At 38.5% G+C, this 15,792-nt stretch overlaps 2 protein-coding genes and 1 long non-coding RNA gene across 4 annotated transcripts; 2 read left to right on the top strand and 1 right to left on the bottom strand.

Moving 5' to 3' along the window:
• Positions 1 to 3: 3 nt before the first annotated feature.
• LOC5517107 (translation initiation factor eIF-2B subunit beta) lies at positions 4 to 11,647 on the top strand. Its single transcript, XM_001637146.3, has 18 exons — positions 4 to 208; positions 316 to 402; positions 1,339 to 1,397; positions 3,948 to 3,977; positions 4,126 to 4,156; positions 4,281 to 4,329; positions 4,619 to 4,681; positions 4,800 to 4,849; positions 5,025 to 5,121; positions 5,211 to 5,270; positions 5,399 to 5,494; positions 5,595 to 5,632; positions 5,936 to 5,996; positions 6,349 to 6,408; positions 6,490 to 6,541; positions 10,551 to 10,635; positions 10,719 to 10,800; positions 11,544 to 11,647. Exons 1-17 carry the CDS (start codon positions 135 to 137, stop codon positions 10,789 to 10,791), a joined length of 1,065 nt encoding a protein of 354 aa, XP_001637196.1. The 5' UTR covers positions 4 to 134; the 3' UTR covers positions 10,792 to 10,800; positions 11,544 to 11,647.
• A 107-nt stretch (positions 11,648 to 11,754) lies between these two features.
• LOC5517167 lies at positions 11,755 to 13,437 on the bottom strand. The gene is made up of 3 exons (XR_004297343.2): positions 13,160 to 13,437; positions 12,672 to 12,923; positions 11,755 to 12,241 (listed from the first exon to the last, which is right to left on the bottom strand). It is a non-coding gene; the product is annotated as an uncharacterized LOC5517167 (long non-coding RNA).
• A 105-nt stretch (positions 13,438 to 13,542) lies between these two features.
• LOC116621149 (small integral membrane protein 7) lies at positions 13,543 to 15,146 on the top strand. 2 transcript variants are annotated; one of them, XM_032387143.2, is made up of 5 exons: positions 13,543 to 13,837; positions 14,019 to 14,060; positions 14,618 to 14,673; positions 14,778 to 14,868; positions 14,957 to 15,146. In XM_032387143.2, exons 1-5 carry the CDS (start codon positions 13,806 to 13,808, stop codon positions 14,970 to 14,972), a joined length of 237 nt encoding a protein of 78 aa, XP_032243034.1. In that variant the 5' UTR covers positions 13,543 to 13,805; the 3' UTR covers positions 14,973 to 15,146. The 2 variants fall into 2 exon arrangements, with proteins under 2 accessions (XP_032243034.1, XP_032243033.1); XM_032387142.2 differs by lacking the exon at positions 14,778 to 14,868.
• The last annotated feature ends 646 nt before the right edge of the window (positions 15,147 to 15,792 follow it).

Genomic DNA, 15,792 nt, shown 5'->3' with positions numbered 1-15,792 from the left:
ACACATTTGAAACCCCATAAGAAATCGCTGGCTCATTTTTTTATCCCTAGAAAATATTATGGAATTTGTGGTCACTAAATGTAGTAGTCTTAGGAAACAGTAGTATAAGCCAAAGAATTAAAAAAAAAATCAACATGGCGCCAACAGATACGAGAGAAGAAGAGCTGTTTGAAGAAATCGAAAGTTTTATATCCGCTCTCAAGCATGGGTGAGTATGTAGTTATTTCTTCTCCCCGAGGTCACTTTTGATGCTTTTCTATTGTAAGCTTAAGTGTGATTTTTTATTGCATTATTAAGTTACTGTCTGTGTTGTAGGCAATACCATGATTCATACAATACGGCCACGCAGACAGTCCAGTTACTGAGAAAAGTTGTCTCCATAACGCATTGGAAGACAGCGGGGTAATAATGATAGTGACTATGATGATGATGATGTGGTTTATTAGGTTCCTTTAAAAATTATAGATTCCCATAAGTATGATCCGTGAAGAAAGTCCCTGCAAGATTATTGGCTTTTAAATATAAATCAATGGCAAAGTGTTTAAGAGAGAGAGAGAGAGCCATTAAGTTCAGATATCCCCCTTTGATTAGAGAATGAAGCCAACCACATCTTTTGATGGGTCTTACCAAGCATGTTTGATGAAATGATACAGCAACATCAACAAATAATGCAGGGGATAATAAAGCCTGTGATAAGCATGTTAGGCAGGTGTTGGGCTTCCTGACAAAAATAAACATTTTGAAAGCCAAAGGGTCGAAGATGTGGAAAGGTGGTAAAAAAACTTCTTCTTCTTCCTGGTGAGCCCACCTCCTTCCAGATGGAAGATTCTTGTTAGCTTTTGTGCATGTGCAGGTTGTGGTGCCAAGCAAAACAGAGTTAGTGCAGGTGAATAAAAAATATAAATATATAAAAAGGTGGTCAGCAGTTTTCCTCTTGGTGTGCCATTAGCCAGCCTTCATAGGAGGCCAGGCTTGGGGTGTCCACCACAGAGTGGGGTAGGCAGTTCCAGTCCCTAATAGTCCGTGGGAAATAGGACATTTGATGGTAAATTGTCCTTGAGTGGGGGACTTCTACATTCTTATTATTTTAGTGTCGCGAGGGCCTTGATACTGTTGTCATTGCGGTTGTTTTCCCCATGTTCTGTATACCAAAATCTCCCCTAGTTGCGATGAATGAAATTTTAATCTACATTAACTTGTAGTTAAACAAATAAAAATAGTTTGCTTAGAGGTAGAAATAATTTTCAACCCACATAGTATTAACATTTAACATATCCACAAAGTATCAAGGGATTGTTATATCTATTAAATCTAGAATGTGATTTTGTTTTCTCCTAGAGAGTTGATGCAGATAGTCAGAAGAGAAGGAAAGAAAATGGCAAATGCTCAGCCTACAGGTACAGTGTTTTTCATACACTTGCCAATAGTCAGTGGCGGATCTAGGATTTAGAAAGGGGGGGTGACCTTTTTGACAGCTGTCGTGATTATTTTTTCTTCAGATTTTAAGGAATATATATTTCATGTTACAAATTCTTCTACAAAATTTTGAGAATACTTTTATTTTCCCTGTTTGTGAAAATCGCGTTATTTATTAAAGTTTTTAATTACAGAGAACCAAAAGCATGGCTCCTCTTACAATGGACTTTACTGGAGAAACAATAAGAAAAGAAGTTCTCAAGCTCATTAATTATTCATGCGTGTATTAGCCAATGAGTGGAGAGGATATTGGTCACATGCATGGGTCTTGATACCCAATGAAAACCCAAGTGAACATCACTAGTGATTTGGAAATGTGAACCACTAGTGATGTTCATCTGGGTTTTTATTGGATATCAAGATCCATGTGACCCATATAGAACAATAAATAACATCAACGACACACAATCACACAAACAATTAGGCAGTTGGTTAAATCAAGGAAACCAAATCAAGCCTAGGAAACAGCAGGTAGTCATACGTTTTTTCGTTTACAATTATGTTAACCTCACAATTTGAAAATGAATGATGCAGAGTGTAGAATTGAACTTAAGCCTTGGTCTACTTTATTACACTCCGACTCCAAACTCCGAATATTGACCGTTTCTTCCTTTTTAGAAACTTCTCCTTCTGGCCCTAAAAGATTGGAAACTTTGCTAACCTGTACTCCTATACATTGTAGACTTTGGGATCCTGGCTTTAACCAATGTCTTTTCGTCCTCTCCCCACTTGGGAGAACGAAAACTTTTTGGCTGTGAAACCTTCGTCCATAGCTCAAGCTTCTCTCACCGAATGAATAATCTTGCGTTGCATAACAAAATGTACTAATTGTGTTTCCCTTGAGAAGAAGCATGGTTGTGATTGGACACAAACTTATCGGCATTGTTTGGTCAATAGTTTGAAAAGCAGTTTTATGTTCGGTTTATGCCTCCTTTTACAATTATTGCAAAATTGCGATTGCATCGTTACATTCTTTGGTGAATACTTTGAGAATCCATATAAAAACTTTTGCTTCATGTTTCCTCGGCCACAGACGGCCTCGTGCTTTCAACTCTCTCGGTGTTTGAAATCCCTGATAAAACACTCGCACTTGTTTTTCATATATTACATAGTGCTATTTGTTGCCATGGTTGCGCTGCCATAAAACACCTACAGACCTCCATCCTGTCGATTGACGCTATTGCGTATCCTATCGTGCAACTCAGCAAATTTTGCAAAAATCTACCAGTTTGCGCCTTCTATTTTCGGGTAAAAGTATATCAATCACCACACAATTTTAAAGGAATCCTGCCGGCGAGTTGTAAAAAAAAACATGAAAAGCTCATGGAACAGGGCTTCTGGAATTACGCGGAAAAAAATAAAATTACCCGGGATTCTTTGCTAAATTACGTGGAAAATCAATCATTACGCGCTAAATTACGCGGGACTTTGCAATACATTTTTTAGAAAAAAATCAAAATTTTGCGGGATTCTTTACTGAATTACGCGCTAAATTACACTGAATATCAACTGTTACGCCCAAACTACATTTTGTACCAAAGGAAAGCACGAAATAACTGGAAAAGGTTATTTTTTTGTGAATATATCTTAGGCAAGTCTTCATTCGCTCCTAGCCACCAGCCAATTAAAAAAGGTATTTTATTATTAGTCCTATTGCTTCGTGGTTTAGCAAAGAACGCCAAGTCATTTTATTTGTTTTCGAAATTCAGTTCGAAACATCACACTCTTACGAAGAATATCTCTCTTTTTTTACGAGTAATAGAGGTAAGAACCCTAAAAGAACACATCAGCTGTGCAATTAAATGTTTTGTCTTTCAAAATTTAGCCAAATTACGCTGGATTACGCGGAAATTTGTGAATTATGTGGGAAAAGCCAAATTAAGCGCTTCCGCACAAGCGCGTAATTCCAGAAGCCCTGATGGAAGGAATCCAACATATTGCGTACTATATTGCAAGCGTGGCAAATAACTAGATTCAGTGAATGAAGGCAGCATCCTTGATATTCAGCATCCGTTGCTGACTAAGCTATTTCCACATAACCTTTCTTATCCGAACTCATCTGAAGAGCTTATTATGCCTATGCCCGCTGCAGTTGTTGCCAGGGATTCTTGTGTCGCTGTTGCTAATGCTTTGCCAGTGGGGCATGTTGATGAGCTCCTTGCAGCTTCAGCTTACTTGTCCACTCTACTACTTATGTGTGGGCATGAATTTGCCAGTTGCGCTCCATCTAGCATGTGATAATATATACAATTGCATATGTTTTTATAGGTCTGACACCCGAAGAATACAAAGATAGATATTAAAAAAGAAAACTAGTAAGGCACGTTGTTTTTTTTTTTCTCAAGAAGGCTGACATGTCACCCCTGGATCCGCCACTGAATAATTACCTTAGGAAAAGTCTAGTAAGAAAAAGTCATGTAGGAATCCAGTAGTTCTTATGTTGGCATTTAATAGTGTTCTCTGCATTTCAGAATCAGCTGTTGGAAATATGGTCAGGAGAGGTGAGTAATGAATGATTTCTTTCCAGGGGTTTAAAGGTGTTTTTTTTTGTGTGTGTGTGTGTAGGTGTGTGTGCGGCTCGTGGTTAAACCTTGATTATTCATTTGTTTTTATAATTACCTTGCTCTTGTTTGTCTTTTATCTCCGCAGTTTTAAAACTAATAAGAGAGGAATATTCAGGGTAGGGAAATGTATTCTAGTATTTATTTGATTGTATTATGTACAGTATCAATGGTGCATCATCTCACTACTATAGTATTCTATGGAGTGAGACGTATTGATAAGCCTTTTTGACAACTCTGCAGGTCTGTAGGGGGAAGAATAGAGGATGATCATACAGAAGAATCACTGCATGTAAGTCTTTTTCTATTTATAATAATGTTATGGTGCGCAAAATATAATATTTAAAAAATTGTAAATTGGTATTGCTTTTTTCATAGCTTAAGTACAGTATCTATGTGGATATTCTTACCTGCACTTGGCTACCAACTGGTTACCGATAATTAGAGCCATGTAACATGATGTTAGGTCTTGGATTGAACATTGGTCTTCTGGCCTAGCCTACTGTATACAACTGCGCTGAGCTATAAGGCCTGTCTAATTCAAATGGAGTGTAGTATGGTAAATGTTTCTGTTCATCTAGAAATTGCTTATGGCGGGTGGTGAGACATCTAGTGACTTCAGCAAGCCAAGCCATGGACTTAAAGTGAGTGTATTCTCATTCCCTTTTTTTCTCTTGTTTTATGTCCAAAATAGATCACAATCATAAATAATATTGATAGCAAAGGCAGTAGCTTTACTAATGTTGTGGTTTTGTCTTTCAGACAATAGTTATTGATGCTATCAATGAGCTGATAATTGAGTTAGAATCAAGGTATAAAGGTGGACTAGAATAGACATTTTTTGTGTGAATGAAAAGTCAGATTGTGAAATTAGTATTTTTTTCTTCACAAGAATTGGTCATATTCAAATCTATTTGGTGACAAACATATAATGAGTCATGCTGCTTATTAAAAAGAAAACGAAATTGTTGTTTTTACTTGTACCAGTGCTGATAACATTGCCACTCAAGCCTTAGAACACATTCACTCAAATGAGGTGATCATGACAGCTGGGAAGTCCAGGACGGTGGAGACCTTCCTTAAGGTTGGTATGCTCAGCATTTATACAATGCACCTCTGCAATCTTTTTCTTATTAACTCAAGATATTAAGATTTCTTTTCTACAATCCCTAGAATGCAGCAAGGAAGAGAAAATTTAGTGTCATTGTCGTAGAAGGAGCTCCATTTTATCAGGTAAAAATGGGAACAGGTCAGTACTGTTTGGTTGCTAAGGATGTAATCTGACTACCCTTATAAAGAAGTTGACAACCATCATATTGTGTTACTGTAAATGATCATGATAAATTATGTTTTACAAACAGGGGCAAGAGTTGGCTAAGAGTTTAGCAAAAGTTGGAATAGAAACGACCATCATCACCGATTCAGCTGTTTTTGCAATCATGTCAAGAGTCAATAAGGTTACACACAATTTTGATGAGGATAATGGTGTTGTACTGTTTACCAGTCATGTTATCATAGGCACCCTATTATACTTTGTGCTTCATGTGTGTATTGCAGGTTATCATAGGCACCCATGTGGTCATGGCTGATGGAGGGTGAGTTTAAATAAATAATAGATAAATAAAACTAAATGATAAGTGAGAATAAAGAAATAAAAAGAAAAAATATTAAATTGAATAAATGTGCAGACTAAAAGCAGAAAATACAGTGGAATCTTTATGAAGGTCAGCCTCTGTCAGGGACCTAGGGTGCTTCTTCAAGAATTTAGTAATAAAAGTCCATAACAAAAATCCCATAAAAATATCCAAAGAAAATTCCCTGCACTTCTAACTGGTAAAAGCCTCCCCCCTAACCGTCCTACAATCCTTATACACATTAATACCAAGCCATTGACACAGGTTACGAGCTGTCAATGGAGCCCATGCCCTGGCGCTTGCTGCAAAACATCACTCAGTACCAGTAAGTACAGGCTGCTTGCTGGCTCTCATTCGGGGTTATTTGGAAATATTTTGTTTTCAAACATTGGGAATTCTGTGGTGCGCTTGAAGGCCGATGTACGCTGGGGCCAGGGTGCGATCCACAGAATTCCCAATATTTGAAAACAGAACATTTCCGAATAAGCCAGAATGAGAGCCAGCTATTAGGCTACAGTAAGTTTTACATTTTAAATGTATGTGGTGTATTTAGTATCTGTGAGGATTGTCTGTTGTAATCATACAGATATCTGGGATTTTTACGGTTATGTTATGATCTTTTCACATGTATCAACTTTGCCAAACTGATGAAACAACTTTGATTGTTTTGTTTCCAGCTGATTGCATGTGCCGCAATGTATAAGTTGACACCACAATATGTTGTTTCCTATGACCAAGTAAGATTGACACCATGTAACATAATTCTTCTATTGTCACTTTGTTCTAATGTCTTCCATATTATATCTTGTTGTTTTTAGGACAGCTGTAATAAATTTGTGGCTCCTAATGATGTTTTGCAATTTTCTGAAGGTACTGCACATTTATCATGCCTTATTATGTGACTTTGAATTTTTTTCTAAAAAAAGGTTAGCACTAGTGAAGTTAGTAAGTGAAGCACATCGTCGGGGTATCAGAAAAGACACACCCATGTTTCTAATGATACATAGGATGGGCATGCTCCGAGCACGCTAGCACTTGCCACTTCGCAAAATGCGAATTCCTTCCCCATGTTACAAATTCTATTGCTAACTACGTCCGTCACGGCGGTGAATGCCCATTTCCTATATTCGTGAATTTTGAATCCTGATCTTCCACCTCGAAATCTTATTTCTAATACGTCAAGATAACGTACTGATGAAAATCGCAAATCGGAAAAACACAGGCCGAAGAATGAACTCTCTCTCGTTTTGTGCCAAGTTACGGGTAGCATAATATTTTCACGAAGAGGATTATTCTTGACAATGTCCAGTTACCATTGGTTACCATACTGTAACTATATTTCGCGGGCACTTAATTTCGCAAAAAAAGGATCGGCATATTTCGCGAGATTTTGCGATTTGGGTGCAAAATCATTTCGCAAAAATGCCAAAAACGCATTTCTCCAAGAATTTGATTAAACATTACAACAAAACAGAACTACTGTAGAAATCATATTGTGCTTGATGCTAATTTCTAACACATTTATATACTTCAAAGCTGTGGCGCAAAAGTTAAGAATCATTAGTTCTTAATTGTCTTGGTCGTCATTTTAAAAAAACGGAAAGGGTATTGAATTTTGGGATATTAAAGTTCGTAGGAATAGGATTTCGTGGGGCTTAAATGTCTCGAAATTAAAGAGACCAATAAGGTATTTTGATTAATTTGGTCGCTATAGCTTCTCGGTTGTGGCTAATGTCCATTAGTGTGTTTAGTGTCTTTCGCTATATATTCATTGGAGTCAGTTAACACAACCGCACGCTTTGGTTTGCGAATATAGACTGATCTTTAATCACAGTATTTACAACTTATGGCATACGCCATGACCTTATATGGTATTACAAATAATCATTATCAATAACGTCATCTCTGTTATATGATACTTAAGTAAAGTGTGCTAATACACTACAATGTGGCTTATTTCTTTGGCTTAAAATTAGCCACACTGGCTCGTGCCCTCAAGATCCTAGCGCTCACGGAGGCATGGCTACTGTCAGGTTTATGGTGTTTTCAGGGTATTGATGGGCATGGCTACTGTCAGGTTTATGGTGTCTTCAGGGTATCGATGGGCATGGCTATTGTCAGGTTTATGGTGTCTTCAGGGTATTGATTGGCATGGCTACTGTCAGGTTTATGGTGTCTTCAGGGTATTGATGGGCATGGCTACCGTCAGGTTTATGGTGTCTTCAGGGTATTGATTGGCATGGCTACTGTCAGGTTTATGGTGTCTTCAGGGTATTGATGGGCTTGGCTACCGTCAGGTTTATGGTGTCTTCAGGGTATTGATGGGCATGGCTACCATCAGGTTTATGGTGTCTTCAGGGTATTGATGGGCGTGGCTACCATCAGGTTTATGGTGTCTTCAGGGTATTGATGGGCATGGCTACCATCAGGTTTATGGTGTCTTCAGGGTATTGATTGGCATGGCTACTGTCAGGTTTATGGTGTCTTCAGGGTATTGATGGGCATGGCTACCATCAGGTTTATGGTGTCTTCAGGGTATTGATGGGCTTGGCTACTGTCAGGTTTATGGTGTTTTCAGGGTATCAATAGGCATGGCTATTGTCAGGTTTATGGTGTCTTCAGGGTATTGATGGGCATGGCTACTGTCAGGTTTATGGTGTCTTCAGGGTATTGATGGGCTTGGCTACTGTAAGGTTTATGGTGTCTTCAGGGTATTGATGGGCATGGCTACTGTCAGGTTTATGGTGTCTTCAGGGTATTGATTGGCATGGCTACTGTCAGGTTTATGGTGTCTTCAGGGTATTGATGGGCATGGCTACTGTCAGGTTTATGGTGTCTTCAGGGTATTGATTGGCATGGCTACTGTCAGGTTTATGGTGTCTTCAGGGTATTGATGGGCATGGCTACCGTCAGGTTTATGGTGTCTTCAGGGTATTGATGGGCATGGCTACTGTCAGGTTTATGGTGTCTTCAGGGTATTGATGGGCGTGGCTACCATCAGGTTTATGGTGTCTTCAGGGTATCGATGGGCATGGCTACTGTCAGGTTTATGGTGTCTTCAGGGTATTGATGGGCATGGCTACCATCAGGTTTATGGTGTCCTCAGGGTATTGATGGGCATGGCTACTGTCAGGTTTATGGTGTCTTCAGGGTATTGATGGGCATGGCTACTGTCAGGTTTATGGTGTCTTCAGGGTATTGATGGGCTTGGCTACTGTCAGGTTTATGGTGTCTTCAGGGTATTGATTGGCATGGCTACTGTTAGGTTTATGGTGTCTTCAGGGTATTGATGGGCATGGCTACTGTTAGGTTTATGGTGTCTTCAGGGTATTGATGGGCATGGCTACCGTCAGGTTTATGGTGTCCTCAGGGTATTGATGGGCATGGCTACTGTCAGGTTTATGGTGTCTTCAGGGTATTGATGGGCATGGCTACTGTCAGGTTTATGGTGTCTTCAGGGTATTGATGGGCATGGCTACTGTCAGGTTTATGGTGTCTTCAGGGTATTGATTGGCATGGCTACTGTCAGGTTTATGGTGTCTTCAGGGTATTGATGGGCATGGCTATTGTCAGGTTTATGGTGTCTTCAGGGTATTGATGGGCATGGCTACTGTCAGGTTTATGGTGTCTTCAGGGTATTGATGGGCTTGGCTACTGTCAGGTTTATGGTGTCCTCAGGGTATTGATGGGCATGGCTATTGTCAGGTTTATGGTGTCTTCAGGGTATTGATGGGCATGGCTACTGTCAGGTTTATGGTGTCTTCAGGGTATTGATGGGCATGGCTATTGTCAGGTTTATGGTGTCTTCAGGGTATTGATGGGCATGGCTACTGTCAGGTTTATGGTGTCTTCAGGGTATTGATGGGCTTGGCTACTGTCAGGTTTATGGTGTCCTCAGGGTATTGATGGGCATGGCTATTGTCAGGTTTATGGTGTCTTCAGGGTATTGATGAGCATGGCTACCGTCAGGTTTATGGTGTCTTCAGGGTATTGATGGGCATGGCTACTGTCAGGTTTATGGTGTCTTCAGGGTATTGATGGGCATGGCTACTGTCAGGTTTATGGTGTCTTCAGGGTATTGATGGGCATGGCTACTGTCAGGTTTATGGTGTCTTCAGGGTATTGATGGGCATGGCTACCGTCAGGTTTATGGTGTCCTCAGGGTATTGATGGGCATGGCTACTGTCAGGTTTATGGTGTCTTCAGGGTATTGATGGGCTTGGCTACTGTCAGGTTTATGTTGTCACCAGGGTATTGTTGGTGCAAGAACCAAAGGACTCTGGGGAGGGCAGATATGGTGTTAGTTTACAGTGTACATAGGAATTTGTATTACTCTGAGTAATGAAGCTACATTGTATTTTTAAAACACAAGAGTGTTGTTTGAACCCCGATAAAAGTTCAAAAAACCTGTATTACATTAAAGACTGTCTTTGAAAAGATTTCTTAAGGCGTTGTTTTTCATGCAAAGGCCAAAAAAATATTTTGTTTCTTGTCACGATTTCTTCTAATCTCAAAATTAAGAGAAAAATGATTCATACAATTATGGGCACTTCTGGTGCCATGAAAGGGTTTCCTGAACACAACATGGCATGATTAGATGTCTGTTCTCTTTTGCCATTTCTTGTTATTGAAGAACACAAAAGTCAAAACTCGCATGATTTTAGAGGTTTGAAAAAAAAGGTGCGTGCAGGCGGTGACTAGAAACCATTTTTTTGGCCTAAAGGCTGATATTTTACTTTCTCTTTGTATTCTTTTCTTGCCCCCCCACCCCCCCCCCCCCCCCCCCGGCTGAAAAAAGAAAATTCACCTGCACTACATGAGAGGTGTGCTATACTGTGCCTACAGTTTAATCAGATGTCTTGTCCTATTTTCTTCACAGGAAGTATCTTATCCAAGGTTGACATACAAAATCCTGTCTTTGACTACATTCCCCCTGAGTTGGTAAACTTATTTATATCAAACATGTGAGTTCTTTTACAAAAGTATGTCTCACTTTGTATTTGTAACAGATCTAAAGTACAGTACTGACATATTTCTTTTTTGATAGAGGTGGAAATTCTCCATCATATGTTTACCGGTTACTGAGTGAGCTCTATCACCCAAATGACTATGAGTTATAGTACTTATGGGTAAGTTCTAAGTCTATGATCAAGAATTCTTCCAGGTAGTACTAGAGCATTACAGTAGGTAATCATCCCTGCAAGAACTTGGCAAAACCCAAAAAAGTGACCAGTCATGTAGCAGCCCGCTCATAAGGCCTAACAGGATTGGCTGGATTACCTTATTGTTCTATTGTATTCCCGTTCTATTGTTTTGTTCCCCATTGTTTTGTCTGTGTTGTATCAATCCGATCAGGTGAAATCTTCTGAGAGCTGCTACACAACCCTTGGTCACAGCTTTTATCACATTTTTCTCAATATTAAACATACAGACAGAACATACAGTAGATATGTAGTATATTGTTTAGCAGTTTACCTTATTTTGTTGGTGTTTTATTGGTGTATTGGCATCTATGTCTTTTTTTTTCTGCCACAGCAAATTGTATCTACTAAGCCGTTTTTATATGATCAGTAACCCTGAACCATGTTTCTTCAAAACCTAAATTATGCAACATTTCGTTTTTGGTTTAAGCCAATCAAAATTCCAAGTATGTGTGTTCAAAGACATTTTGACATGCCAGTTTTGTCTATTTTATATATTATTTGGAACCAAGCAGCATGTTTGTGTAGTACCTCATTCATTACTTTTCTGCTCATACTCAAAGACCCCAGATGCAATGGCCAAACAACATAGAAAACAACCAAAACCTGATGGGTTTTTATATTCAAGGACCCAAGAATTTTCTAATACTTAAAAATATTTTATATTGCAGGGCTGGAGGCGTATGAACAAGAAATCCAAATAAACAGATTATAAAGCAGTTTGTTTTATACAAACATACAGTACACTGCGACTAAATAAAGAAACATAAATCTCCTTTTGGTGTTTTGTGACTATAGCTATTACATATTACTTACAACTTGGGTTGTTATGATTTGAAGGAAGGGTTGATTATCATACACAATAAATCACAGGATCAAAACCAAAGAAAAATATTACTTTATTAAAATCCAAACAAGAACACATTGCATGAGTTTTTCAAACTGTGCAATAATACCATGTTTTGCTGACATAAAGGTCTTGTGAACTCATCAGATGTCAAACCTTTTTCAATTGAGTTTGACACCATCATAACACAATGCCCTTAATACAGCAAAATTGCTTTGAAAATAAGTTACATCAAAATTGATATACAATAGATTTAAAAGCAGAATCACTCTAAATGTGTCTGCTTCTTGAGGTTATAAATGTGATATCATTTGTAGAATTTCATCGGCATTTTCTTTAGCATCTGGGGTACTTGCAAAATAATCATCCAAGTCAACCTTAACTTGCGCAGCCTCTGCATCTCCGTTGGCAAGTGCATTAAGTCTAGCTGCTACAAAAGAGTTCATTAATTCTCTATCTGATAGATTCTGTAGAAGTGGCATCATTGTCTTGTTTTGTCGCAGTCGATACTTCTGGTGATACCTATCCAACAACAAATCTCAGTAAAAAGTAATTTTATTCATTAGGATATAAAAATAAATGTCCCTGTTATCATAAGTATCTTTTTTAGACAAAGTAATTATACATGACATGCTCAGGGACTCAGCGGTCTTTGGGGGCATTGCCATTCATGACTGAAGAAACATGTTAAATTTGGATAAATGAATCATAATCTTACCCCCCCCCCCCCCCCATTTTTTCTCTCCTTTTTTCCCCTGTCAAACATGATGCTCAAAAGTGGACACACTACATGTAAAAAATGCCTAGCAACAGGACATGGATATCCCCCCCACACACCTGACAAATATGGGTTTAGTCTTGTGCAAGCTATTTTGACAAGTAAAGATTAGTTTATATTTTTTTGTCATTTCAATTATACTATAATCTATGGGGGGAAAAAAGGCCGTCCTACCCTTCAGCTTCATAAAACCGCGATGCGCCTTCCACCACTGTCCTGACTTTGCCTTTGATTCTCCTCCGAGCATTTTCAAGAGACTCAATTGCTTGTCTGCGTTGACTTTCATTGTGGACAAATATCACTGACCGGTACTGTCGTGTTTGTACCTCTGTCGGGTCATGGATTGACCAGAAAACCTTGAGTAAATGTCTGTACGAGACTATCGAAGGGTCATAATAAATCTTTATACTTTCCGTGTGGTCACCTCTGTGAAAAAAAATATTATTATCAAGACTTACTAAATAGAAATAAAAAAGATGCTGAATTTGATAATAAATTTAACCAATCGTAATTTGGAACGTAGCGGAAAATCGAAAATGTTCATTTTGCAATTAGAACTGGCACTTTTGTGTGAAGTTGTTGACGCGTTTCGTTGTTTACACAATACTTCTAATACCTCTCGTTTAACATTATACATTATATACTAATCATTAAACTCTCACAGATTCGTATATATTGGATTGACGGTTGTTCCTCCAGTGTATCCAACTTGGGTCTGCTGAACTCCGCGAATTCCGCCATAACGCGAGTCCGGACCCCAAAATCAGTTGGCACCAAATGTAGCGATTTGTAGACCATCGGCTAAGCCAGTACGGATACCTCTTCTACGTTCATTTGTTGAGCCATCGCTTTTAGAGTTCAGAAAGTATATATAAACGACTGAAACAGCGACGAAAGAGAAAATAATTTTGTAAAGCGATGTGCGGGTTACCATATTTGATATCATGATTTTGTTATTGCAAGTCTTACCGTGAGTTATAAAGGAGACTAGGCTCTACTTTTAATTGTTTGTGGGGGGGGGATGAAATACTGCCTTTCTGCTTCAAATTGAGTTTAGAAACATAGAATATACACATCCTTCACGATTGAATTTATCTTTTAAACCCATAGAATGCTGTTTTAATGTATGAAATGATAAAAAAAATAATATTTACTAAATATATTTTTCACCGCTTACCCCAGCCCTCCCCGGAGAGTAAAGAAGTGATCCCTCAGGCCTGGTCACCTTGATGCCAACTCACAGGAAAACAGACGAGATACGAAGGAGGAAGCATTTCCTTGCCTTTTTGAGAGAGAAATAGTATCACAATGGCCTTCATATCGGATATTATTATTGCTGGGTATGTAAGACAAGCAATAATAGTACATCGCTTAGATGTGCGAGACGCAGCCAATTTTTAAGTGTTTGATATCGAGCAAACCTTTGGATAGCTTAACTTTACTTTACCCTACCTACTTTATCAAGTCATTCAAATGTTACAATAAGTAGCTTAATTCGTCTAAGGGGTCTTTGTATTGCAGGACATTACTAATCAACGCCTGTGCAGTTCTTAATTTCAAACTGTGAGTATTATATGCAGGCATATTATGGTTTGCCATTTTCATTAGATTATTACAGCCTAACCATTGAACCAATCAAACACTGGTGTTTACTGTAAACTATTGTTTACATGCTTATGAAATACAAACAACTCTCATCAACATTAACACCCTAAAGTGCCAGCATTGCTTGTCCAGGAAGGCGTGTACCCAGGGGGGGGGGGGGGTCCAGGCGTGTACCCAGGAGGGGGGGGGGGGGGGTTCTTACCATGTAGACCTGATAGGGGTGCTCGTTATATATTGTAGGGGTCAAAATCGGGCCTCGGGTATTTTTGGGGGGTATCCGAGAAAAAATAGGCTTTTCTCATAGAATTAGAATTAGTGTAACAATTTTTTGTGTGCCTGTATTTTTTCGGGGTATTTTTTCAAATTTCCTGACGAGCATCCCTATTATTTTTACCCTGAAGAACCCCCTGGGGGTGTGTACCAATATCGAAGTATTGAAAAATGTTTTATAGAGATAAGCTCTACTTTTTTGATTACATTGTTTACTGAAAATGATTTGTTTGTGTTTGTACCAGGAAAAAGAAATCCCCTACAGAATCCTTTGGTGAAGAGGAGGGGGAACCATCTCTTGGTAAGAACTAAAGACTGTGTTATAATAACAATTTGTGTACAGAACTCACCGCAATAGGGGACTTGCAAGATCAGTGGTCCATAAATGTTGTATTTTTATTGCAGCTGAAAAGTTCAGAGAGTTTTTACTAAATCTGAGATACTTCAGAATATTTATTGGAATCTGGAATGTGGCTATGATGATTTGTATGATAATGTAAGTTAACATTTGATTTTTTCCTAAATTTTACTTATCAGAAATGATCAATTATCTTATTCGTCTCATTCGTTTTTTTTTATTCCAGATTGTTTGGATCATAGCAAAGACAGAAGAAGGCCAGAAGAATATTTTATTAATAAAAATGGTACTACAATGGGTACCATTTTTTACTACTATTTGCCACAAGAGCATGAAGCGTCTTCACTTCCTCAGGGTTTAAATTGGATTATATCCCGGTGATGAATTTTCATTTTTTAGAATTTATCCTAAAACACGAAAGAAAAAACAATGAGAAAAACTTCACAACAGCGCGCGCTCGTTGCATAATTCCCGTGCATGTCAGCGCGCGCAGAAGACATTTTAAAATTGAAAACTCTTGCTTTAATTTCTATTCCAGCTCTCAGCAGAACAATAAGAAAACAGTCTGTGAAAATCCATCAGTTGAAATGCAAGTTTTGAGCTTGTAGTTTTTGTTCTTTGGAGTGTTGCATGGATTTTTATGAATTGCAAATGGCAAAAATAACAGCACACTCATGGCATCATTCCAGTGCACGTCAGCGCGCTATGAAGACACTTTTCGCATTTTAAGTGTAGTCACTGGGATATAAAATAAATAAACCCCTTCTTTGGCTCACTGTGATATCGGTGGATAATGTCCGCGGATGAGAAATGGTCCTCAAAATTTCACAGTTGCCCTCGAAGCTTCGCTTCTCGGCCAACGGTTTATTTTTCGTACCATTTCTAATCCTTGGACATTATCCGCTGATATCCCAGCCGACAGAAGGGGTTTATTTACTAAATATTCTGTGGCATTTGTAGATTGTACAAAATTGACTGTTGCATTGAGAGAGATTGCGTTGTATGCCAGAATTTTTGTATTGATATCAAAATTTGGTAAAAACAAGTTAAAATGAAAACCCA

The sequence above is a fragment of the Nematostella vectensis genome, chromosome 1 (assembly GCF_932526225.1).
Source record: "Nematostella vectensis chromosome 1, jaNemVect1.1, whole genome shotgun sequence".
In the NCBI taxonomy this organism is placed as follows: Eukaryota; Metazoa; Cnidaria; class Anthozoa; order Actiniaria; family Edwardsiidae; genus Nematostella; species Nematostella vectensis.
This window is presented reverse-complemented; position numbering and strand designations above follow the sequence as displayed.